The sequence below is a fragment of the Ambystoma mexicanum genome, chromosome 4p (assembly GCF_040938575.1).
Source record: "Ambystoma mexicanum isolate Mex_15411 chromosome 4p, UKY_AmexF1_1, whole genome shotgun sequence".
In the NCBI taxonomy this organism is placed as follows: Eukaryota; Metazoa; Chordata; class Amphibia; order Caudata; family Ambystomatidae; genus Ambystoma; species Ambystoma mexicanum.
Genome location: NC_090927.1, coordinates 88,148,913 through 88,175,959, shown reverse-complemented (window position 1 = coordinate 88,175,959; position 27,047 = coordinate 88,148,913). Strand labels below are relative to the sequence as shown.

The 27,047-nt window shown below is 45.1% G+C and overlaps 1 protein-coding gene across 1 annotated transcript in view; it reads left to right on the top strand.

Annotated features, from left to right (window-relative positions):
* Positions 1-797: 797 nt before the first annotated feature.
* The window catches only part of LOC138452544 (balbiani ring protein 3-like), a 359,195-nt gene continuing 332,945 nt past the window's right edge, over positions 798-27,047 (top strand). The window contains exon 1 of the mRNA XM_069604989.1: positions 798-957. Within this exon, the coding sequence (XP_069461090.1) occupies positions 873-957 (85 nt within the window). The 5' untranslated portion in view covers positions 798-872. The remainder of the gene's footprint in view (positions 958-27,047) is intronic.

Here is a 27,047-nt window from a genome sequence, read left to right as displayed (position 1 = left end):
ATTGTGTTTTTAAAGATGGCCACCATGGCATTTCCCATTCCGGCGCGATGATGTTACTTCCGGGTCCGGTATTAACGCACCCGTTATTTGCCCTATGTAAATAATGGTAACAGTATTTAGGGGTTGCCGAGGGCAGAGCCGTTCTGTGCGTATTGGTCGATGCCGCTGTGTGGGGGTTTGGGGGTCGTTACCGGCATGCCGGTACGGCCGTAATTGGCATGCAGGGAGGCGCGCGCCCGCGCACTCTTGATCGTCCGCTATTTGCGGGTTGGTGCCAAGCCGGACATGTTATTACCGCCATGCCAGTACGGCCAGATTTTTAGCGCCAACCTTGTCATGAGGCCCACTGATAGATGCTGAAGTCAACTTCACAAACGATCAGCAAAACATGGCACCAACACATACACCAACTCGTAGGTATATGTTTAAAATGCATGTGAACAAGAGACACTCTGCGGTCAATGCACCCCAAATACACGAAATCACTGTATAATAAAGAGACTGATGCACAGAGCGTTATAGATAAACAGATATAATTCTTGACAGGGAATGACTAAAACACAGAATGCAAAACATTGCCTTCTAATGCTCTTTTTCAAATGCAGGTCCCAATAACATGTCGCCACTATTCCGCCGGCCCCTCTGAGCAGCAGGCTGCAGATGACGAAACAGACAGTTGCAACATGCATTTGGCACGTGGTGAAGGACTTACTAGCACATCTCCCGCCCTTTCCCCCTGGGCCACCCTTTGGACCCGGGAGAGCAGCGTGCTGGGGATATGGACACTGCCTCCATAAACAGCCCAGTGCGGATTCAGGCGCTGCCTTGCACAGACGCCCTGCTGGTGACCTAGACAGCAGCCTCCTGGAAGCATGAAGGCATCCACTGGCAGCCCCTTCCTGCTGGCTGTGTTCCTTCTCTGCGAGGTGCACTGCGCTCTGGGGGACATCACACCAGGTAGGTCTGAGACGCCTCCTTATGAGACATCATAGAGTGAAGGAGGAACTTGTGAGCTCTAGACATCAAGCGGAGATGCAACCCCTTAGGGCTATTGTGAAGAAACCTCCCTTAATGAACTGGCCGCATAGTGCTTGGCCAAGATCACAAGGAAGCGCTGTGATGCAATCCCTCATACCCAGAGTGTCGATTGCATTCCTTCCATGAGCTAAGGGTCAGGCAACTTCAGAAACATGTAGTGGGGATCACCAGAGACCAACAGCAACACATGAGATGACAGCAAGCCCTGCTTAATAGCTGTTCCTCACTGATAGTGCACATCCAAATCCCGGCTCATCCCACTCTGCTGGGTTGACATGAACATATTAGTAGCACTCAAGCACCAGCGCCATAGGGTGTGGTGATCATGTATTGACTTGTAGAGGGTGGATTTGCAGGCCAGGTCTCCTTCCCTGGTCATTGGTCATGGGTGGGGCAGCACACTGGCCCATCAGCTCTGATGAAAGCCTCCTGGAAAACTCAGTGGGGGGTGAGCGTTTCTAACTCTATGGCCTCTGCCGGGAGTATTTGCTAATCAAAGAACCCTCCATTTAATGTATTAGGTCTATTTCACCAATTGAAATAAAATGGAATATACCTCCATAAAAGACCTCAATATGCCTTTTATATCAAAGTCATTGAAAACGCACTAAAAATGTCACTCTGAAATTAAAATGTTGTGCAAAAAAATATTAGGGTAAAGCTTATCCTGGGAGGACGTTGACTGCTGTTTTGCTTCCAAAGCAAGCACGTTCCCCAGAGCTAGCGCCAGGGCCTGGATGCAGGCATCTGTGGATGAAAATTAGGAAAGGAAGATACATTGGGAAAGGCGCGATCAAGGAGTGTGAAAGAAGAGGCCCTTCTCGCTTAGGCTTGTGTGGGCCAGGGGCCGCACTGCACGATCACTTCTGCACGCCAGCTGGACCCCTACACATTACTCACGCTCTAGATGTCAGCCCAACCAAGGCGGCACATAGACCCCCTGCTGTCAGAAGAAACAGACTGCTGAAAGCCGCACTGCTCATTAGCACCATTGGCGGAGGAGCCAGTCCATCAGGATGCTAGGAACTCGGGCAGAATCCCCCGAGGTTAGCCCGCGTTCCAAGGCACCTGATGGCCGCTTACCCCACCCGCCACCTTCTCCCATCCTCTTTTGAACTAATCCGCCTTCCACACTTACCTCATTGTGGCAGCAGCACTCCTTGCCCGCTCCCTTCTTCCTCTTCCCTCATGTGTGCGGCCACCATGGAAAGGGAAGCGGGTCTCCGGATGGAACCCGCCATTCCCTTTCCATGGAACGAAAATACATTAAATTAGCCTTGTCCCTGCCCTGGAATGAGCGCTAATGCGTTAAGCACCCTTTCCAAGGGCTGGAATCGGTGGTAACGTCCCAGGGAACTCATTAAACATCTTCATTTAACTCAGGCCTTTAACTCGGGCTCACCGTTTCCAGCCCTTGGAACAGGTGCTTAACACCATAATATCTGGGTTTATGTTCCCAGCATGTTCATAGCTGCCAACTATACCCAACTATACCCAGGGGAACCCATCAGCCAGCTGGTGGCTTTTAGTTACCAGCATGTTAATAGCTGCCAACTATACACAACTATACCCAGGGGAACCCATCAGCCAGCACAGGCTTTTAGTTACCAACCAGCATGTTCATAGCTGGCAACTATACCCAGGGGAACCCATCAGCCAGTACAGGCTTTTACTTACCAGCATGTTCATAACTGCCAACTATACCCAACTATACCCAGGGGAACCCATCAGCCAGCAGAGGTGTTTAGTTACCAGCATGTTCATAGCTGGCAACTATACCCAGGGGAACCCATCAGCCAGCAGAGGTGTTGTTACCAGCATGTTCATAGCTGGCAACTATACCCAGGGGAACCCATCAGCCAGCACAGGCTTTTAGTTACCAGCATGTTCATAGCTGGCAACTATACCAAACTATACCCTATGGAAACCATCTGTCAGCACAGGCTTTTAGTTACCAGCATGTTCATAGCTGCCCACTATAACCAGGGGAACCCATCAGCCAGGCTTTTAGTTACCAGCATGTTCATAGCTGCCAACTATACCCAGGGGAACCCATCAGCCAGCACAGGTTTTTACTTACCAGCATGTTCATAGCTGGCAACTATACCCAGGGGAACCCATCAGCCAGCACAGGCTTTTAGTTACCAGCATGTTCATAACTGCCAACTATACCCAACTATACCCAGGGGAACCCATCAGCCAGCAGAGGTGTTTAGTTACCAGCATGTTCATAGCTGGCAACTATACCCAGGGGAACCCATCAGCCAGCAGAGGTGTTGTTACCAGCATGTTCATAGCTGGCAACTATACCCAGGGGAACCCATCAGCCAGCACAGGCTTTTAGTTACCAGCATGTTCATAGCTGGCAACTATACCAAACTATACCCTATGGAAACCATCTGTCAGCACAGGCTTTTAGTTACCAGCATGTTCATAGCTGCCCACTATACCCAGGGGAACCCATCAGCCAGGCTTTTAGTTACCAGCATGTTCATAGGTGCCAACTATACCCAGGGAAAACCGTCAGCCAAAACAGGCTTTTAGTTACCAGCATGTTCATAGCTGCCAAATATACCCACGGGAGACCCATCAGCCAGCACAGGCTTTTAGTTACCAGCATGTTCATAGCTGGCAACTATACCAAACTATACCCTATGGAAACCATCTGTCAGCACAGGCTTTTAGTTACCAGCATGTTCATAGCTGGCAACTATACCAAGGGGAACCCATCAGCCAGCACAGGCTTTCGTTACCAGCATGTTCATAGCTGCCAACTATACCCAGGGTAACCCATCAGCCAGCACAGGCTTTTAGTTACCAGCATGTTCATAGCTGGCAACTATACCAAGGGGAACCCATCAGCCAGCACAGGCTTTCGTTACCAGCATGTTCATAGCTGCCAACTATACTCAGGGTAACCCATCAGCCAGCACAGGCTTTTAGTTACCAGCATGTTCATAGCTGGCAACTATACTCAACTATACCCAGGGGAAACCATCAGCCAGCACAGGCTTTCGTTACCAGCATGTTCATAGCTGCCAACTATACCCAGGGGAACCCATCAGCCAGCACAGGCTTTCGTTACCAGCATGTTCATAGCTGCCAACTATACCCAGGGGAAACCATCAGCCAGCACAGGCTTTTAGTTACCAGCATGTTCATAGCTGGCAACTATACCAAGGGGAACCCATCAGCCAGCACAGGCTTTCGTTACCAGCATGTTCATAGCTGCCAACTATACCCAGGGGAACCCATCAGCCAGGCTTTTAGTTACCAGCATGTTCATAGCTGCCAACTATACCCGGGGAAAACCATCAGCCAGCACAGGCTTTTAGTTACCAGCATGTTCATAGCTGCCAACTATACCCAGGGGAACCAATCATCCAGCACAGGCTTTTCGTTACCAACATGTTCATAGCTGCCAACTATACCCAGGGGAACCAATCATCCAGCACAGGCTTTTCGTTACCAACATGTTCATAGCTGGCAACTATACCCAGGGGAACCCATCAGCCAGCACAGGCTTTTAGTTACCATCATGTTCATAGCTGCCAACTGTACCCAGGGGAAACCATTAGCCAGCACAGGCTTTTAGTTACCAGTATGTTCATAGCTGGCAACTATACCAAGGGGAACCCATCAGCCAGCACAGGCTTTCGTTACCAGCATGTTCATAGCTGCCAACTATACCCAGGGTAACCCATCAGCCAGCACAGGCTTTTAGTTACCAGAATGTTCATAGCTGCCAACTGTACCCAGGGGAAACCATTAGCCAGCACAGGCTTTTAGTTACCAGCATGTTCATAGCTGGCAACTATACCAAGGGGAACCCATCAGCCAGCACAGGCTTTCATTACCAGCATGTTCATAGCTGCCAACTATACCCAGGGGAACCCATCAGCCAGGCTTTTAGTTACCAGCATGTTCATAGCTGCCAACTATACCCAGGGAAAACCATCAGCCAGAACAGGCTTTTAGTTACCAGCATGTTCATAGCTGCCAAATATACCCACGGGAGACCCATCAGCCAGCACAGGCTTTTAGTTACCAGCATGTTCATAGCTGGCAGCTATACCAAACTATACCCTATGGAAACCATCTGTCAGCACAGGCTTTTAGTTACCAGCATGTTCATAGCTGCCAACTATACCCAGGGGAAACCATCAGCCAGCACAGGCTTTTAGTTACCAGCATGTTCATAGCTGGCAACTATACCAAGGGGAACCCATCAGCCAGCACAGGCTTTCGTTACCAGCATGTTCATAGCTGCCGACTATACCCAGGGTAACCCATCAGCCAGCACAGGCTTTTAGTTACCAGCATGTTTATAGCTGGCAACTATACCAAGGGGAACCCATCAGCCAGCACAGGCTTTCGTTACCAGCATGTTCATAGCTGCCAACTATACCCAGGGTAACCCATCAGCTAGCACAGGCTTTTAGTTACCAGCATGTTCATAGCTGGCAATTATACTCAACTATACCCAGAGGAAACCATCTGTCAGCACAGGCTTTTAGTTACCAGCATGTTCATAGCTGCCAACTATACCCAGGGGAACCCATCAGCCAGGCATTTAGTTACCAACATGTTCATAGCTGCCAACTATACCCAAGGAAAACCATCAGCCAGCACAGGCTTTTAGTTACCAGCATGTTCATAGCTGCCAACTATACCCAGGGGAACCAATCATCCAGCACAGGCTTTTCGTTACCAACATGTTCATAGCTGCCAACTATACCCAGGGTAGCCCATCAGCAAACACAGGCTTTCGTTACCAGCATGTTCATAGCTGGCAACTATACCGAGGGGAACCCGTCAGCCAGCTCAGGCTTTTAGTTACCAGCATGTTCATAACTGCCAACTATACCCAGGGGAACCCATCTGTAATCTCAGGCCTTTAGTTACCAGCATGTTCATGGCTGGCAACTATACCCAGGGGAACCCATCAGCCAGCACAAGCTTTTAGTTACCAGCATGTTCATAACTGCCAACTATACCCAGGGGAACCCATCTGTAAGCTCAGGCTTTTAGTTACCAGCATGTTCATAGCTGGCAACTATACCCAGGGGAACCCATCTGTAAGCTCAGGCTTTTAGTTACCAGCATGTTCATAGCTGGCAACTATACCAAACTATACCCTATGGAAACCATCTGTCAGCACAGGCTTTTAGTTACCAGCATGTTCATAGCTGCCAACTATGCCCAGGGGAAACCATCAGCCAGCACAGGCTTTTAGTTACCAGCATGTTCATAGCTGGCAACTATACCAAGGAGAACCCATCAGCCAGCACAGGCTTTCGTTACCAGCATGTTCATAGCTGCCAACTATACCCAGGGTAACCCATCAGCCAGCACAGGCTTTTAGTTACCAGCATGTTCATAGCTGGCAACTATACTCAACTATACCCAGACGAAACCATCTGTCAGCACAGGCTTTTAGTTACCAGCATGTTCATAGCTGCCAACTATACCCAGGGGAACCCATCAGCCAGGCTTTTAGTTACCAGCATGTTCATAGCTGCCAACTATACCCCGGGAAAACCATCAGCCAACACAGGCTTTTAGTTACCAGCATGTTCATAGCTGCCAACTATACCCAGGGGAACCAATCATCCAGCACAGGCTTTTCGTTACCAACATGTTCATAGCTGCCAACTATACCCAGGGTAGCCCATCAGCAAACACAGGCTTTCGTTACCAGCATGTTCATAGCTGGCAACTAAACCCAAGGATACCCAGGGGAACCCATCAGCCAGCACAGGCTTTTAGTTACCAGCATGTTCATAGCTGGCAACTATACTGAGGGGAACCCATCAGCCAGCTCAGGCTTTTTATTTTTTTTAAAAATTTTTTATTTTATTGGTTTTAAACACAAACCTTTAAAATGTTACATGAATGACAAATCAACAAATCCCCAATCCACATCACACACGTTCTTTACCACACCACCCCATCTTCTTAGGCCGATTCATTTAAACGATCCTGTTCATCCTATTTACGATTCAGTTTCACTTCCTATTTTTCTTGCCAGGCCTTTGGCTTTTCTTCAATACATGCTAAAAAAGATGTCAAGGGCAATATTAGCTTCGTATTGGTGCCATTCCACATTCGCCCCCACCAGTCGTCCGCATCCAGCGCCGGATGGTCTTCATTCCAGCGTGCCAAGTGGACAGTTCGCTCATCCCTCAATTTTGGGCAAAACAAAACCAGATGTTTAAGCGATTCCGATCCGCTCTTACAGAATCTGCACCAGAGATTTATGTCTGCATTACACGCCCAATGACTGGACTGATCCTTGGTTTGTAGAGCGTTTAAACGAAACAACAGAAACAGTCTCCGCGCTCCAGGATTCGGAAATCGCTGCTGGTAATTTTGTAGCACATTAAGTCCTCTAGACTCAACCGGGGAATTTCGCATAGCTCTGGCGGCAGATCTTTCATTACATGTTACTTCCCAATCTGTTCGCCAAATCTTGGTTTTTGCAGCTAAGGGGTTTGTTTGAAGTGTTTCCACGCTGATATCATATTCCAGCAGTAGATCTTTACAACGTTTTACCCACAAGGAAGCAATATCACTTTCATCGAATGGTACGTCGTGTAATACACGAAATTGCAGAATTCCCTCTTCAGGTCTGGTTTTTCGATATAGTGCCAGTAAATTCCAACTAATCCTTGCGTGCAAAGAGATCAAAGCCAGTTCATATCTTATACACGCAGTTGAAATACCTGGAGGAAGAATTAAGGCTTTGGTCCAGAACACATGTTCTACCGAAGACCAATGGTTAGATGAACATCCGATGCATTCTATTCACCGAATGTTAGTATTGGTGCAACTTTCTGTTCGTAAAAATTTCTCAAAGGTTGCAAGGAGAATTTACCAAACTTTTTATGAAGAATTAGTGCCTGGTTTGCAAGTTGACCGCATTTCCTTTTTGAATCATGCACCCAGGGTGGCGTCGCAAATGCTGGCATTTAATGTCATACCCAGATACTTTACACTATTTGTAATGCGAAGCGTCTCGGGACCCAACCTCCAAGCGAACTTCAGACCTTTTGCCTTTTGTTTGTTCCTCATGTTGTGCATCACCAGAATTTCGCTCTTAGCTATGTTGATTTTCAGGTTGTTCATAGCCACATACTCCTGGACTGCTTCCAATATTCTTTGTAACCCAATCGGGGTTCCGTCTAAAATAACTAAGTCATCAGCGTATAGAATCCAACTTATCTTGGAAAGGTGGAGCTTAGGTGGAAAAGACCGCACCGCGTTCATCGACTCGCCAATGTCTGAGATAAATAAACTGAATATTGCTGCAGCCAACGGGCATCCCTGTTTCACCCCCTTATGTGTCAGAATCTGCGACGACAGGGTACCCGTTTGATCCAGGCGGATAGAAATTGACGTATCTGTATGTAGCTCTTTGATAGCCTCCAGCCCCACAGGGCAGCCCCACGATCTTAACTTATGCCATAGCAACTCTCTATCAACCATGTCAAAAGCGCAAGAGAAGTCCACAAAGGCAAGATAAACTGCAGTGTTCGTTCGTAGCGCTTCCATCTTTAGCAGGTTTAAAATAAGTAGGTTCAAGGAGCAGCCCACATATTTTACAAAACCTGCTTGTCTTTCGTCGATTCTGTTTGCAGAATAGGCCCAGGTAATTGTTTTTTTTTTTGTAGGACTGAAGCATAGATCTTGCCTAAGACGTCTAGCAGGGCTATTGGCCGGTAGTTTTTAGGAGATGTTCTGTCACCTTTCTTAAAAATTGGGACAATTATCCCTGTTTTCCAAAAGGCTGGTGTTTGCTGCTGCAAATTGATTTTCTCAAACAAGTCAAGGCATAAGTCTGCCCAGAGATCTGGGAGTTGTTTAATTGTGAAATTCGTTAACCAGTCGGGTCCAGGAGCCCTAGAGTTTTTTGCTTTCACAATAATTTCACAAATTTCCTCTTTTGAGAAGTGCAACTCCTATGATGAAGACTTCGCCACCTTTAAGGGTTCATTGGTCGAGTTTCTGTTATATAGGGTCGTAAAGTGTTTAACCCACTCTACCTCGGAGACCAAGCATCTTTGTAGAGCTTCTTGTGATGTTTCCAATCTGTTAATTAGGCGCCAAAACTCACCGCTGTTCTTGTTCGAGAAGGTTTTCATCATAGCCTCAGCATCATTTTGGTGAAGTTGGTATTTATGACTTTTTAACCAGTTCTTATAGGCTTGCTTAGTAGCTCTATTTTTCGGCTTCCTTTCCATCACCGGGCCTTGGTTATTTCGTCGTATCTCGGCACGCATCAAACGCTTACGTTGCATCACTGATAGATCAAAGTGGTGAGTCTTCTGGAACGACAATTGTTTCAGACCAATGTTTTTGCCTTAAATTGTTGCAGTAATGAGGCGTATTCTAACTCCTCCGGCAGGCCCTTAAATTGATTATACAGCGTTAACACCTCATGTTCCTGCAGTCTTAATCTTAGGCGATTTGATTGAGCCAACATTCAAAGGAGGACTCTGGTCCTCCTTTATCCCCACCACTTGGGTACCCACTTGCAAGCTTGGTCAGTGTCAGCGACTTGAAGTTTTAACTGCAACATATCATGGTCACTGTTTTTCATGGGTACAATTTTGAAAGAGGTTATCCTGGCATGCAGGTCATTAGTTGTAAAAATTTAGTCAATAGTTGACGCTTGACCTTCTCGGTGCCACGTTGCTCTCGCCGGGATATCGCAGTGCGTGTTTCCATTCAACATTGTAAAACCTCTTGCATTTAGCTCTTCCAACCAATCTTTCGCAAGTTGGGCTTTCTCCGGGTTAACAGACTTGGTGAAATCAATATTTAAATCGCCACAAACAATGATTCCACCTCTTTTATTCAAGCCCAGCAAGTTGTCGATGATCGTCGTTAGTTGGTCGATAAAGGGGTAGGTTCCCGTACGTTGATGGTTCCAGTACAGATTGATCACTTGAATTACTTCTGTTTCCCTCCCTATGTAGTTCTTTTTGCCAATCTCCGAAACTTGAATATAAGGAGTAAAGTTAGTTGATTTTAACAGGCGGTAACCCGATGACCGTTTAATCATGGTTAACAAGCCGGCCATTGGGCGCCCCTTCACTGCCTTGATTGCTGGGTTTAAGGCACATTCGTACTCCGAGGTGACTGGCATCTCACTCATCCATGTTTCTTGGAGGCAGACCAGATGTAAATCTTGCAGCCAATCAGTGTTTAACAAATGAAGAAAGCCTCGAGTGTTCCATGGCGCAAACGTGCACATTTGTGAATTTCCACTCAGTGGATGTTAGCTTTGTGCTTTTTCATTCAATGATTTGGCCAGCCATTTCCAATCCTGTGTGTTTTCAGATTTCCCCGGGACAACTCCTGCACTAGGCACACTTTCGTCCAGGCGGCTTCCATTATTAAATGTAATTTGAATTTTGTCGAGGGGCCTCAGTTTGACACTCACTTCTTGATCAGACTCCAATCTCTTGTTAGCCTCGCCACACGGTTGTACCCTCTTGGGACCTAAGTCCATTCTACTATTTTGCACTGACGAGATTGATCTTCTATTCTCTGGTTGCTGCTTCCTCGTTATTATGTACTGGAAGTCCTCTTGTGGTATTAACCTGGTTCCTATGGCACCAATGTTTTCACATTTTTTCTCAAGGACCTTTTCCATTATTTTGTAAATGTCAAAGCCCATGGACAGACGGTCTTCCCCTGCTTCCAAGACTGCGTTGGCGATAATATTGGATTCAATGTGTAGAATAACCTTGTCATGGCACAATTCATCGGGGAATTCCACAATTTTTATGTCCTTAGATCCTACTGAACGTAAACGCGGAATATGATGGAGCAATCTTACAACGTTGGTACGATTCAAGATTAGTTTATCTCGTGTCTCCAACATCAATTTAATCGTTAAGGCGTGGGGCGTAGAGTGCACAGCTGCTTGCCCTTTAGTGCAGATCATTCTTTCTTCTAGCACTAATGGCTGAGCTGGAGTACCATTACTCAGACCTCGACTGGCTGCAGACCGAGGGCTTGAATTAGACTTAAAACTGTCCTTTTCCACTGGTGCATTCTTCATTGGAGGGTGACTTTGTAGAACACTGGATAACTTCTCTCTTTTTTCCTGTAAGGTGTAAAACATCGGACTCAGACAGACTCTGGTCCTCCTGTATCCCCACCACTTCAGGCAAGATTATAATGCAGCTTCTTCCATGCTCCACTCCAGGTACTTCGCTCGACTGGTCAGGTCTCTCTGATGGATTGCACGAGGTTGGATTCATCATAGCCACATCTACGTTCTGTCCCTTCAGCGCCACCTTCTGATTACAAGGAACAGTAATCCCACTCGGCGCCGAGCAGCCTACAATGTCTTCGCCATCTTCGTAAACCGACAAATTCATCAACTCATCCTGGACCACCTTCTCATCTTCAGTCATCTGGCTGACACCTACTTGCAAAGAGCTGGGCATCGATTCTGGGCATACGTTGCTGCCTTGATCCCTATTTGCCACAGGATTCAGGCGAGTGGAAATGGCTTCATCCATTATCTGCAGCACTTTAATATTGCATAGAAATTTGCGGGCACCTCTTTGTTTGTTCAACTTACGACTCGGCATGTTTTTTTGCTTCTTGGCTTGTCGGGGTTTAGCTCTCTTACTTTCCACATTTACTTGAGGGGCAGCATCAGTACTGCCAAAGATGGGAAACAAGGTCGCAGATTTTGGCCCCTCGGCAGCATCTGTTGTAAGACCTGTACACACTTGGGGCACAGGCAGCGGCAAACTTGACCCTGATGCACTTTGGCAGCCTGTTTGAACCAAATTTGCAGCGCTTCTTACTTGTAAGAACACAGAGTGAAAAGAGGTCACTAGCGTGCTATCAGGTTCACTACATTCATTGACCTGGGCACCATTTGCCCGTGGCTCAACTACCTCGCTTACCACCTGTTGGTGAATCCCCTTGTCTACTATTTCAGGGGGCTCACTTGACCACTCGAGTGAATTTTTTGTACTTACGATCTTTGCATCCTGGATCAGATCGTGCTGGCTAGTTTGCCTTTCAGATGCTGCAGCTGAAACACTCTCTTGCGGTAAGTCGAGGGCCGCCGACTGCTCAGACCGTGGTATCGGCAGAACTGCACAGCCTCCTGGTGGGTCGCCACCTATTTTGCTATGTGGCTTGTGAAAGAGAGCAAGCGCTTCCCTTGCCACTTCTGCAAATAATTTCTTATCATGTCGTTGTGTTTTGCTTCATTGACTCTGCAGTCCAATCAACAGTTTCTGGTTGATGTTTTCTTGCACATTTCTCTGACCATTATGCAAAGCTTCTAATTGCAATACCTTGGAGTTCATGAGTGCAATTAGTGTTGACAGATCTTTCACATTGTCGTTTATCGCTTCATACAATTTTGTAAACGGCGTTAGTGATATTGCCATGGCGGCGGTCAGTGATGAAAATAACTTGTTAGTGGGCACATGCACACAAGGTGCTGCCTCGCTCCCATTGTCTTTTGACCTTGACTCCTGTGCAGCATACCTTGATGCATAACGCTTCTGTTGTATTTTAGGAAACGGACGTTCCACAAGAGAAGAGTCTTCTGATGAAGAGTCATCTGTTGAATCCTCACTATGTGATTTATGCGGCCGCTGGTTTGGCCGACTCATCCTTATACCCTGGCCTTCATTGGGAGGGTTAGCCAGCCTTTTCTGGGATTCAGCCACTTTTCCCACAGAAGACTGGGAGGACTCCTCAGATGTCTCAGCCTCTGCTGTTCTAGCATGCTTGTAGAAACCAACACCCCAAGTATCACAGTTTGTGTCCGTTAACTCATGCCACTGTCTCTTCTGAGGTATTTTAGGCGCCCCACTTAGTTCCGGAATGGAATCTGGCATTAGTTTATCAGCACGAGCTTTGTTCAGCTCAATTAGGTTTTGCAGGACAGATGAGACCACCTCTAAGGAGTTCCTTCGCTCAGCATAACATCCCCCTCCTGAAATCATCTGTACACCTACACCACATGGCTGATCTGAAGTGTACTCCGGCACCACCATTTCAAGAGACACTACTGGTCTATCCTCTGTGCTAACTAGGGTGTGCTCTCTACCTGCATTCACCGTGGGCACAACGGTGAACACCTCATACTCAACATGCCCAAAGTCGCCTGTCTCATGGCAATCCGGAACCTCCAAAGTTGCTCGCAAATCACTGGAGCTTATCTGGCTTACATGCGTTCACCCATTTACGCATTCTTCATTTGCTGTTTCACTGACCGGCACAGAATGAAGGCCTGCGTGCAGACCCTGCTGGACGGTGGCCAACTCCAAGCAGCTGTCGCAGCGTGGTTCCGCCAAGCTCTGCGAGGAGCCCACCTCCTCGACTGGGGCTGCAGCCTCCCCCTTCGAGGACTGCTCCACCACGTCATAATGCAGCGCCACACAGGTGACTGGCTCCGCTCCCACACTCCCAGGCCGCTCCGACGGCAGGGAAACCAAAGCAGCCGCTCCATCCTCACGCCGCGGCGAACACTCCGGGATCACCTCCCCCACCGGGGAACACCCCTCGGCTCCCACTTCGGCGGTAAATACAGTGTTGCAGCCACTGATTTCCAGGTGTTCCATACCCCTTGGGAGCACCGCATCACTCTCATCCCTAACCTCCTGCAAAGTCACGTGTGCACTCGATCGCACATCGCCGATCGCACATCCCTAGACCTCATCAACAATAACAGCTTGGGGGTCACATGTGCTACACTCCATACTTAAATCCAGTACGGAGCTACACGAGGTATAGTGGCTCACCAGAGTTTGTCTTTTACGTTTTGTTTGAGTCTCCTCTTGCTTACCCAAGCGTTTTAATTGCGCTCTTGTCCTTGATGTTTGCTGTGGACCATCCATTTGAATGGATTCCTTTGGGCCGCAGTATGGAAATCTGGAAATAGATCAACTAGACCACGTCACCCACTCGCCAAACAGCCAAACAGTGAGATTACAGCCCTTTGCACCTCAGTTCATATCTGGCAAATATACCCAGGGGAACCCATGAGCCAGCTCAAGCCTTTAGTTACCAGCATATTCATAGCTGCTAACTATACCCACCTATACCCAGGGGAACCCATCAGCCAGCACAGGCTTTTAGTTACCAGCATGTTCATAACTGCCAACTATACCCAGGGGAACCCCTCTGTCAGCTCAGGCCTTTAGTTACCAGCATATTCATAGCTGGCAACTATACCCAGGGGAACCCATCAGCCAGCACAGGCCTTTAGTTACCAGCATGTTCATAGCGATCAACTTTACCCAGGGGAACCCATCAGCCATCTCAGGCCTTTAGTTACCAGCATGTTCGTAGCTGGCAACTACACCAGGGGGAACCCATCAGCCAGCTCAGGCCTTTAGTTACCAGCATGTTCGTAGCTGGCAACTATACCCAGGGGAACCCATCAGCCAGCTCAGGCCTTTAGTTACCAGCATGTTCATAGCGATCAACTTTACCTAGGGCAAACCTACAGCCAGATTAGGATTCTAGTTACCAGCATTTTCATAGCTGCCAACTATACCAATGGGAAACCATCAGTCAGCATAGGATTCTAGTTACCAGCATGTTCATAGCTGCCAACTATATCCAACTATACCCAGGGGAAACTATCAGTCAACACAAGATTCTAGTTACCAGCCTGTTCATAGCTGTCAACTATACCCAGGGGAACCCATCAGCCAGCACAGGCTTTTTTTATTCACGCATTTCTTTTGCATTTTCGGATTCTCATGCTAACATGTCCAATGGACCTGTACATATGCAAACAGGGCTTAAAAGTGACTCTCATGTAGGCGTAGGCGAGCCTTAAAGTGCTTAACGTGAATGCTGCTTTGAACTTTTGAAGACAAGGTTTGAATTTTTTCAGGCCTCCATTGAGATAGCTAACGAGTCAACAGAACATTCTGCCCTATTCAAAGGGTGTTTTAATGCTTGTATCACAGATACACATGATAAGACGGGCTGGAAAACTGCAGTTTAAACAGAAATGAGAGGCTGGGAAATCCCGCACTCAATAACGGAAATAGTCAAAGTGAAAGGAAAACCTGCTTTAATAACAATCCAACATAAAGCAGGGACAGCATAAAAGCATCAATAATCTCATGTCTCATGAAGACTTACATGCACAACAACACATTATAAGTCTGACCTATCATACTACACCCTTAGTTACAAAAACCTACAGGGTTAAGGGATTGGCTGAGGGAATTGACTATATAACCATTATATAGGAATTAGTCTTCTATATGGATGTTACATATCAAATGGCTCCACCTGAGACCACCTCTAGATTGATAATAGCGGATACACACAATCTCTACAATATAAGACTGGTTAATGCAACCTGTACTGGGTGGCAAGCATGGGGTTTTCACAGGTTGGAATCTTACTGACCAACCTTGGGCAATTGCCAGGTCATCAACACATGAGCCAGACAGCAGTAAGGGGAATGATGCCCAGGAACTGATTTCCTTTCAATTAAAAAAGATCCTATGCCTTATTGCTAGAGCGACCTCTTTGTAGTTAACCTTGTAAGTGCCTCATTTCTGAGAATGTGGGGAGTCGAGGCAGGTGTCCTATCTTTGTCCCCGTCTAATGAATGGACAGTGTTCTTGAATTATGAGTCACGTGTGAGAGAACCACATTTTGAATGATTTCACCTTGCATTTGTTAAGATTTTAGCTAGTATAAGTGCAAGTGTTATTACTTTCTCGACCATTAGGGATTTGCTTGGTCCCTTCCTTTTGAAGGTTTTCAGCTTATCATTATTCTGCATCTGGCCTTCAAAGACTGTTTTTTCTTTAAGTAATCTTAGAAACATATGTCTTGTACCTTGGGAGTTAATATCTAGTGTTCTCTCTGACGCATCCTGACCCTCCCAAATTTCTCAATAACCTTGGATGGGTCAGCGCAGCTACTGTCTGTGCCCTGCACGGGTCTGTTTCACAGTAAATTCAGCAGTTTGGTTTTTCAAGAAGTCTTGAGGCCTTTCATTCATTTCAATGTGTGCTGCTGCTTTAATTTAAAAAAAAGATGCCTGCTCAGTACTGTCACGTTTCTATTTTAGTGAGCTGTATACGTAGGTAGTTCATGTTGCATTCGGCTTATACATCACAGGGGTTAATACTCATGTCTAAATGGATGCAATTGATATTCTTCGTGTATAAATGCATATGTGACCTAGTTCCCGCATTTCTTCATGGTCAGTGAATATTCGCTTAATGTCTATGGCATGCACGTGTGTCAGCTTGCAGTGAGTTTACTTATTCGCATTATATTAAGTTATAGCAGGTCAATTTCCAGCTGCACCTGCCTGGGATAAGGTTTTATGGCCGTTTTATTGAGTACCGTTTCTCACCTATGCAATATCGGGGTGGGTGAGGGATAGTAGCAATGAACGATGTATTCATCTGCCTGTCAACTTTCCCCCTCTTGTTGAGTTCTCAACGACACCCATGTTAATGCCTTCCCCACATAGGTACCTTGGGAGTCCATATCTTAGTCACCACCCTCAAGTTGCCTGCACGCCCTATGTGTTCGTCCACGCTCCAGGTTGTATAGCAGCACTCCCCATGTGGCTTTCAAAATACCCTTTGTCCAATGTAATTGCGTGGGATCTGGGGGATAAGTACATTTTGATCCTGGGGGGCTAATAAGGCTTTCTCTTGGGCACGAAATAGGTAATCTGTTTGGGTATACTCCTGTGCAGGAACATTCAGGTCTATTACTATTTCTATAACAGCTAAGTTGACAGCCTTTTTACACCCATTTATTGCTATTCTAAAACACAGAACACCAGTAGTATGAATACTACTATGGCAATTAGTATCTTAAATGCACTGGCCACCCAGGTGGGAATGCAGGTGAACAGATAATTAAACCAGTCATCATATTTATGTTCATCCATCTCTTCCTCCATTTTAGCATGCTGTTCGGTCAAAGTGGGCATGGCCTCTGTGAGGGTTCAATTTTCCTCATCGTGGCTAGGTCCTATGTGCAGCAAGAAGGCCCAATGTATGCACACACACACCGTCCATGGCATTTATTAAATCAAGGACATTTCTTTTCTGGAGGGCCATAAGCTTAATAGCCCGTAGCTCTTCCATTATGGCATTGGAGCCTTTCACAGTCGCATTGATTGTTTGCAACATCTCCCATCTTGTTATTTGCAGCCATTTTGCAACCCAGGGACAATAATGGATGTGAGAATCATTGCTGTCTTGCTGAATAATGTATGTTCATCTGGTATGTCCTCAAAAGCCCTTACTGATTTTCTCGAGAAATAATTCTCCCTTTTACTGCGTTCGAGGGTAGGGACCGTCTTCTTTCTTAGATGTGTGCTTATTTGGGGGAAATTACCAATGTGTATGCCACTCTGGGATATTACCAGAGCTGGTGTACTTAATAGTACTATGGAACATTGGCCCCTTCATTTTGGGGGCAATTGCATATATGCTTTTGACCCAAAAGCCCAATAGTGATCCATCAGCACTGTTGTTCTTGTTTTCATGCCTGTAACATCAAAAATGCTTTTCCCCCCAGTGTTTTTCCCAACATTTATTGAAACATTATATTCAGAAGCATAGAGTGGCATTTTTCAGGTGTAATAGCTGTACTCGCCCCCCCCCCTCATTATCAACCCTTGTGAGTAGCCTTGTGATTTTGGGCAATAGGTCAATGTATGCTGCATTTGCGTTTATCACATCCTCTTCCCAGTGCTCCTAAAGGGCCAGTGATTTGTATAATACTAATACCTCAGTCAATCCCTCAGGTTTGAGTACATTTCCCTTTATCTGTAATTGGCCCCTTTTCTATGATCCAGGCATTTACTTCCCGTTCTTGTCATTGCATTGGAGCATCTTATTTTCTTCTATTCTAATTCCTGCTCCATTTGTTTCAGATGGTAAATATGGTATATATTGTATCACCTTGTGCCGTCTCTCGACCTTTATCATAATTGTCATCTCTTGTATGTTATTATGTTACCGTGTGGACTTTTCTTTGTTTACCCCTACTAGTGGAGCAGTCTGACCCTAGATTTGTCTGCTATTCAGACAAAGTGCAAAGTGCAAGGTGTGTTAGGCAATGTGCTGTGTTCACGGGTACTTTTGTAGCTATACAAATTCCAGATGGACTCATTGCATAGGGGATAAGAGAACATACATAACAGCTCTCATCAGACATTGCTCTCCCCCCTCGGGTCATATGCCGGTACCACAAATCATAAGTGACTTGATTGGAATTGGTCATGTACGAGTTCATGTACCCAAAGTCATTCATCACACTTCGTTTAGTCCCTTTATCTGTGTAGTGACTAAAGGAAATTCTTGGGTTACCATTTCATCTCTCATGGTGATAGGAGTTATATTGCTGTATATTGGTCTGGGTACATTATAAAGGACCAACACTCTTAATGCAATGAGAATAATGAAATGGAGGCTGAAAACTGTAAAAAGAAAACATTGCTCTAAGCATTATTGCCAATGTATGAACTCTTTGCAAATAACCATGAGTATTATTTCCTCTACATGCCAATGTTTCCCCCCTCAGAAGGTCTCTTTCGGCTTCTTCAGAAAAAGTCAGTGTTCCCAGATAAATTGCACCAATACAGCAAGAAACATACTTTAAAAAATAAAATAGGTCAGATTTATCAAAATAACAGCAGGACTTATATTTTTCACTCCTAGAGCAAGATAAGTGTTCACTATATAAAATACATATATATATATATATATATATATATATATATATATATATATATATATTCTTTTTTAAGTGCTACTCCTTCCCTCATGCTGGTCTGGTTGGAAATAGTGTTCACTAAGTCCTCTTGGTAGCTGTATGGAAATAAAAGTAACATTGTCTCATTATAGTTCTGGGTGCTGGTTTGCTCTGGTTACTGAGCTCGTCTGTACTTATCTCTTCTTCATCTTCAGATTCAGGGTGGAAGCAGGGGGGGTCTCTCCTGTATAGGGTTTGACATCACCAAGGTGCAGCCACGCCTGTCTTCCTTGCACCTTTACAGCTGTTGGTATTACTTCATCCACAATGAAAGGACCAGTGCTGCATGAAACTCCTGCAGAGGATTTTGTCTCCTGGATATGGAGCGAGCGGTTTCAAAACTGCTGTTGTGTCAATTCGTTCAATGTCTTCATCAATGTTCTTCAACCTCCCTTGCCGTGCTCGAAGCTGTCGAGACAACAAATTAACATTCACTATCATAGCAGTCAACTAATTATGCATTTCAGTTCCCAACACATTTGAAGCACTATGGGCATCAGTTTGTGCTCAAGAGGGAGGAGCAAGAGGCACACGCGTACAACGTACCATCACCTGTGAATGTAAAGTCAGGTGATGGATTTAGCTGGGCTGATTATACAATACAAATAGGTCAATGGGTAGACAATGAAGCCATCCTTTTTTCAGGGTCACTTTTATTTTGGCAATGCACACTTTGCGCAGGACACGGAAGTGCTTGCAAATACTGTTTGTGGGTGGTAAGTGAATGAGAATTTATGCTAAATACCCAACAGAGTTGTGGTGTGCTCAAACATTTAATTCACAAAATGTGATCCATTGTCAGACCTGAACACCTTGCACACTTCCGACCTTGGGAAGACCTAACATACGAGGAACTTTCCAGCACAAGTAGCATAAGGATGTATGCATGGACCTGCTTCAATCCATCAGCAGAAAAGACATGCGACTACTAGCATATATCTGTAGCCGTCACAAATTTGGAGCATATCGACATAGCTGATATGCAAATGCTGGAAGTGTCCAGTAGGACGGGGTATTGCTCCTTTCACTGTCTGCAGTGTGTTCCCAGCAGTAAACTGCTGGCAAGTTAGACATGTCACAATGAATTTGGCAACCAGCTCTACCAGGTTTGAAACAAACTAGTCCTCAGAAATCAGCACTACAAGACACTCACATATTTGGTGCTGGTTGATGTAGTTGGTCTAATGCTACTTTAATTAATCCCAAGGGTATAACTGGTTTCTCTGTGTTGTCCTGCCATCACATTAAATCTGTGTGGGACAATGAGCACCACCTTAGTTTCCATAATTCTTCTTGTTCTGGTGGTGTTCTTCCCTGCAATTCACTTATTTGGGCTATAGGTAATGTATTCAAACCTTCCTTCATTACCATGTTTTATTTATTTATTGTAATGTGATACAGTCTTAAAGAAATTAAAACTTTACACATTTAACACAAATTTACAGGAAGGCACAAGAAATTTAGAATACTTGCTTAATAATTAATACATCAGTACATCAAATGTCAATCAATTCATTGGACTTTCTCGTATAAATACATATACTTAATACGTATATTGGCAGAAGAAAACCTTAGTAACGCACTTAATAAGCAAATTTCCCTGAAGGGGGTGTTCAAATTAATCAGATCTTAGGTCAGGTCATTAAGATCGGAGCGAAGAATGATACTGATCACAACTACTCATTTGTTTTTCGGCAATTATCCAGATGTTAAATAGTGTGATATGGAGCCTAGAGTTTAGAGTGTTAATACAATAATTCCAGAACTCATGCGATCCCAGATGATTAATTTTGTGTACATAAGCTCTGAAATACTTGGAATAATGGTGACTCATCGATGGGCAGTGTGTTAACACATGCCTTGCTGTTTCAGAGTTGGATGAAATACCACAAACTCTGCAATTTTTTATAGATTGTCGAGACACATGAACCCAAGGTCTATTTACTAATGTGGGTAGATAATTGATGAGCAGGAGCAAGATGAAACGTCTCAACGCCGGGGAAGGGCAGAGATTGAGATATAATTGACTCTTCTTGAAAGTATAGAGGACATAAATCACAAAAAGATAACTTTTCAGGGTAGCCAAATGCACATAATTCTCCTGCCAGTCCCAAAGTGCGATGGACTTCTGCAGACAATAAAACATCTTTTGGTTATCTTGGCCCCAACACGGGGACCAGCCGCTTGCCTCACTCAGCGCCAACATATCTTGCTCCAATTTAGACTGTTTACAGCCTCCCATATGATCTTTTACACATTTCAATAAAGGGTTAGTTGGATTGTTCTCAATCTTAATGTAAAGCTCAGCTCTCTTACGCAATACAACAGATTTAAGGGAAAGAAGCCCTAGTTCTAAACGTAATATTGCCACCGGGATGCATTGGGGGAGACCAAGTATACGTCTCCAGAATATCCCCTCCAAGAGCTGAAGCCAGTCTAGATTCATGTTAGTCAATGATTCTAGCCCATAGGTGACCACCATAGGTATGAAACACTGCACATAAAGTTGTCTTGCACCCCAGATTGAATAGCCACTCTGATCCTGGGTAAACCTACATATTAAAGCTGTAAGTTGAGCTGCTTTTATCTTTCTTGCCTGGATACAGAGTGTATAGTTCCCTCTATTATCAAACTCCACTCCTAGATATTTATAGGAGTTTGTGTAATTAATTTCAAGCCTGCCAACATACATAGTGGGGCGTGCAACTTTACCTGCAGTATATAGAAGTACTTCCGTTTTATTCTGATTGATGGTCAATTCATTCACCTCTGCGTATTGCCACAGCCTAACCGCTGATATCTGAAGTCCACTGAATGTGTGATCAAAAATCACAACATCGTGGGCGTAGGCCAAGATAGTACACTTGGTCTTACCCACTTTTGGGGGACAATTCCGTATGCCCCGAAGGTATTCAGGTATGTCTGAGACAAAGAGGTTGTAAAGCAGGGGAGCAGTAACGCAGCCCTGCTTAACACCCCTTAACTGTGCAACTGGGCGTGTCAAATTACCTGTACTATCTAAGCTTAGCTGTACCAAGGTGTTTGTGTGAAGTAACTCTAAATAGTAAATGAGAGCTGGAGGACAAGACCAACTTTTAAGTTTGTGCCAGAGTAGAGCTCTATTGACTGTGTCGAAAGCTGCCCTAAAGTCGACATAAAGAGCATATAAAGGTGGACTATTGGGCTGTAATGCCTTGTTCCTAAATGAATCCATGACTAACAAATTGTGTGACGTTGAGTAACCAGGTCTAAAGCCGCTCTAAAAATGGTCTAAGAACCCTGTTTTTTCCACCCATGCTTGTAGCTTTTTTAGTAGGAACGAAGCAAATAATTTTCCAGTGCTATCTAGCATTGAGAGGAGTCGATAATTATTGTTACCCTTTTTAAAAACTGGTATCAGAATGTCCCTTTGCCATGTGGTCGGCACTCTACCGTCAGCTATTACTTTCTCGAACAGTAACTTCATTAAGTGTGCCCAAAATAGGGGATTACTCTTTAAGACTGCGTTGGAAAGTCCATTGGGTCCCGGGGCACGAGAAGCTTTTAAGTTTTTGATGTTACTTAATAGATCATTAATAGTGACTGTAAAGGGGGAAGGTATTAGGGAGCTATAACCAGATGACTCTTCGAACCCAGCGCCACTTCCATTACGCATTTCAAGAAAGGAAACCCATTCCTGGGCACCTATTGGGTTCAGCATTGGGATTCTCCCTTGACTCTTTGCTCCCCCTAGGATTGCCCAAATATTACGGGAATTTCTGGAGCAAAGCACACTTACTGTTTTACACCAGTTGCCCAATTTCAGATTTTTTTTATAGTGTTTTAACCACGTATGGTATTTATTTTTTAATTTTCGAGTATTGAGGGCAATTAGATTTAAAGAATGGTTAGTGGTTCTGAGTTTCCTTATATCTCCCCTAAGTTTACGTTTTGCATTGCGAATTATCTTATCAAATGGGGGATTCAAGGACATTTCCTTCAGTGCCAATGGGCGTCTGCATATCGCATGTTCCCCCGAGAAACTGGTTATCCAGTTTTCAATTTCATCGGGTGACATGGCACCTAGTTATCTTGCATAGTCTAAGTTCCACTGGTCAGTAACCCTAGAGGCCTTAATAATATTATTGTCAGACCAGATCATTCAGTTTGCTGGATAGTTTACAATTAATTCACCGCTATGGATATTCTGAGGAATGGAAAGAATAGTATCTATGGTCATAATAAGCGGATTATGATCACTCCAAGGGCTCTGGGTTACTGACATATCGAGGACCTTAGTTGCCACTTCGATACTGGTGTAAATAAAGTCGATTGTACTCTGGTACAATCCCTGATGCCAGGTACTCTTTCCTGGTCTATCACTCTGGGTTCGACCATTCATTATCTCCAAGTCCCATCATTTGAAGAATAGACGCCAGCATTCACCCTCAGTATCCTCTAATGCAGTCTCCATTCTGCTGTCTTGGTGTAGGCCATTAGTGTGAACAGATCCCCGGGCCCCAATAATATGACAATTCAAGTCGCCGGCAAAAATAATGTGGTTAGACCCGGTGTTCATTCTCCATTTGCCAATTAAATCGTGGAGTGCTTCTTGTATTAGTTCTCGATGCTTAGCACCCGGGGGGTTGTAGACATTGATTATGAGCACTTTTATCGCTGTGACATCCATCCCTAGTACTGCTTCAATTGCACAGATATAGTCCTCATAGGTTGTGGATAGCCTGATACTAGGGATGGTATTCTTCACTCCAATCAATAATCCACCAAATGGGCGACCCCTGGGTCCTTTTTTAGCTGGACAGTAGTGTATAGCATAACCGTCCATGAGAAGTGGTGACATGAGCCAAGTCTCCTGGAGTAGGAAAAAATCTTGAGTACCAATAAGCGGAAGAGAACCCTGAGAGGTAAGAAGATGAGTGAAGCCTTGTGTATTCCAAGACAAAAGAGAACAAGTTCATTGCTTTTGGAGGGCCATAGGGAGTGTGTCAGCCAGCCATTTCAAGGTGTTTTGAATATCACTTAGTTGTACCTTCTTGTTAGTAGGGAGGTTAGGCATTATGGCCTGACTGATCTTCCTGGTACTATCTACGCTTGGTATTAATGGGTCCTCTTCTTCTTTGTTTACATCAACCCCCAATCCCACCTGTGCTAGACTAGATTTATGAGCACGAATTAGCTCGATCGTTTCATGTACCTCACAGTGTAGCGCAGTTACATTGGGGTTGGGTACTTTCAAAGGTTGCACAAAGGAGAAATCTTCAGACCATATAACCCGCAGTTGTGGGATTAGATGAAGTTTGGCCAGTACTTGAGATCTGTTCAGCCATTTATTTGCATTCCTTTGATTCAAACTTTTGATGTAGCATATTTTCAATAGAGTATTGTTAGGTTTATCGTTTTGTTTCACGGCTGATGAAGATTTCTGTGGATATTTATCTTTCCTGCGTGGAGTAGAATATACATTGGATTCTTCCTCTGAATAGATTGGTGATCCTGACTCCTGATCATTGCTACTGACATACGAGATCTCATTAGGTTTATCAGGCAGTAACCAGCTAGTTAGTTTGCCTGCTTGTGCACTCAGGCGCTTCTTTGATCTGCGGGCTCTTTTCCGTGCTTTCCTAGATTTTATTGGCACGGTGCTGTTGCTGGGAGTGGGGAGGCTATAGTCACAGGAACCTTTTGGTTCTTTAACCGTCTGGTCAGTCTCCGTTGCTTCTTGGATATAGGAGCCACCTCCCCTTCCATTAAAGCAGATGCCCTTTCTTCATTAATAGAAGGAGCCTCAGTTGTAGAGATTTCTTTGAGACTCGCAAGTTCCAAATGGGGGGTGTCTTGCAGGATTCAAGGGTCGGGTAGACCCAGATGGAGGACTGTATTAACATGAATTCTGCCGCAAAGTTTGAGTAGAATTTTTAGGGCAAATTGCATAGTGCCCATCGAAGTTTGTAGTTCAGCAATTGATGTTGCTTGGGGAGGGGAGTTATCGTTTCCCCTGATCTCATCGGCCCCGGCTGACCCTTCCAGGTCGATATACAGATTAGGTGAGGCCGAAAGGCGGTCCCTATCCGAGGTAGATGATGGGATATCGGGGAGAGGTGATTGTAGGTCTTCAACACTGCTAGGGATAGTGCCACCTGTTGGTGTCAGGTCTTGAGGCTCAGCGAATGATGCTGCCAATCCATCTGTCGCACTCAAAACCTGCGCTTCAACTGTCTGGCCACCATTGGTGGCAGGATTTCCACCTCCTGGGAGAGAGGTCATAGATTTTTGTATGGACAGACAGAGATTCAACAGCGAGTTGTTATCAATATCCACATAGTTAGAAACATCCAATGGTTGACTCCCATTGTGATTAGATTCATGGGAATCACCTAAAAGGTCAGAGCCCAATTCTTTTTTTTAGGGATGACTTTTTGGAATAACGCAGGTATAGTGCCTTTATCGGGCTTCTCCCCCTCATGCACAATCTTATTGTCTTTAACAGTAGGTGTATGATCGTCCTTGGCACCATTACCCCTGCTCAAGTTGTAGCAGATTTTGGAAGTTTTAGGTTTAACAATTTTGAGCAATTTGAACGATTAAACGGTAACCAGGATCAAAGAGGTTGTTAACACCTCAGCAGTCTCCTGATCACACGTATGTTTGCTTACTTAGCAATATTTCATGGAATAGTAAAATTCAGCTTCACAGCCCTTACCTCCACTGAAGTTTGTAGTGTTTCGGTTCGATTGTATAGGGCCCAGTGTAGCTAAATTGTATGGCACCCCAGCACCAAACAGCCATAAAACAATCAGAGCACCTGACACCGTCGGGCTTAACGCCGCAAGGGTGGGTGGGGGCTGGCTAAAAGCCCAGTTGGAATCACGTGACGAGTCACGTGATGGCGATAGACTCCGCCTCCTCCAGGAAGCGGTCTGGGCACATCAAGAGCTTCCCTTAGCTCGCAGTGCTGTGGCAGGAGCTGAGAGCAGGTAAAAGTTCCTTTTGTTAAAACGATGCTTCCACGAGCAAGTGAACACCCCACTCGGGCTGCTGGGGGCTGGCTAAAAGCCCAGTTGGAATCACGTGATGATTCACGTGACGGCGATAGACTCCGCCTCCTCCAGGAAGCGGTCTGGGCACAGCAAGAGCTTCCCTTAGCTCGCAGTGCTGTGGCAGGAGCTGAGAGCAGGTAAAAGTTCCTTTTGTTAAAACGAGGCTTCCAGGAGCAAGTGAATTACCATGTTTTGTGCACATGCATGTTTATTTGGTGCAGTGTCAAATTCAGATATTCCATGAAAATATGCTGCTCTTTTTGTTTCTAAATTGTCAGCCTCGTTGCTGCAAGAAATTAAATCTGTACCTTTAGTCTGCCTTGGAGATGGCCAAAGGGAGATGAAGTGCATTTATTAGCCTGTCCAATAGCGGTGCATGTTGTACTGGCATGCCGTCTACGTGTAAGAAACCACGCCACTCCAAATGTGACAGCCCTACGTGTACTGTAGAAGTAATGTAGGCAGTGTTGGAATACACAGTTACTGCCTTGTCTTCATGTGTTTCAAGTGCCAGAATAAGTGCTACAAATTCTGCTGTGTTTGCCTAACAATGCAGTGGCAAACTCACACTCATCACTGTGTCAAAGCTGTCCTTGAATTTCGCATTCACTACTGCCATCCCACTGTGTTGTTTGCCAATGCTTTGATCAATTGATGAGGACCCGTGAATAAAGAGGATTGTCCTCCCTCCTAAGGCATTTTCTATAATGTATGGTATCGCATTATGATATTCTAGCTGGATTAACTACTCTGCATCTCACAGTTTCAATCAATGAGTTTGATATAATCCCCTCGGAACAGGGGGCTCTCTGTGTGGCCAATATGCTTTTAGGCTTTCCAGGAATAGCAAACACAGCATGCTGAACCTATAATGTTACTGTACAACCCATTGTAATGATTGACAAAGGATGCTGCCAACAATGCTTGTTCACATGTATAATGGCCTCTCATCACTGGATCTAAAATACCACTGTAAAAGGCTAAGGGTTTGTGTGCCACAGTGTTTTTTTGTGCGATGACTGCTGTCATTACTCCTCCATTTCAATGGGAAGATAAAAATTATTGTTCATTATAATCAAGAATTCCTAACATTGGTGCTGTGCTTATTGCCATTTTCATCGAAAGCATCTATCATTTCACCTGTCCAGCATGTATCACTGTTGT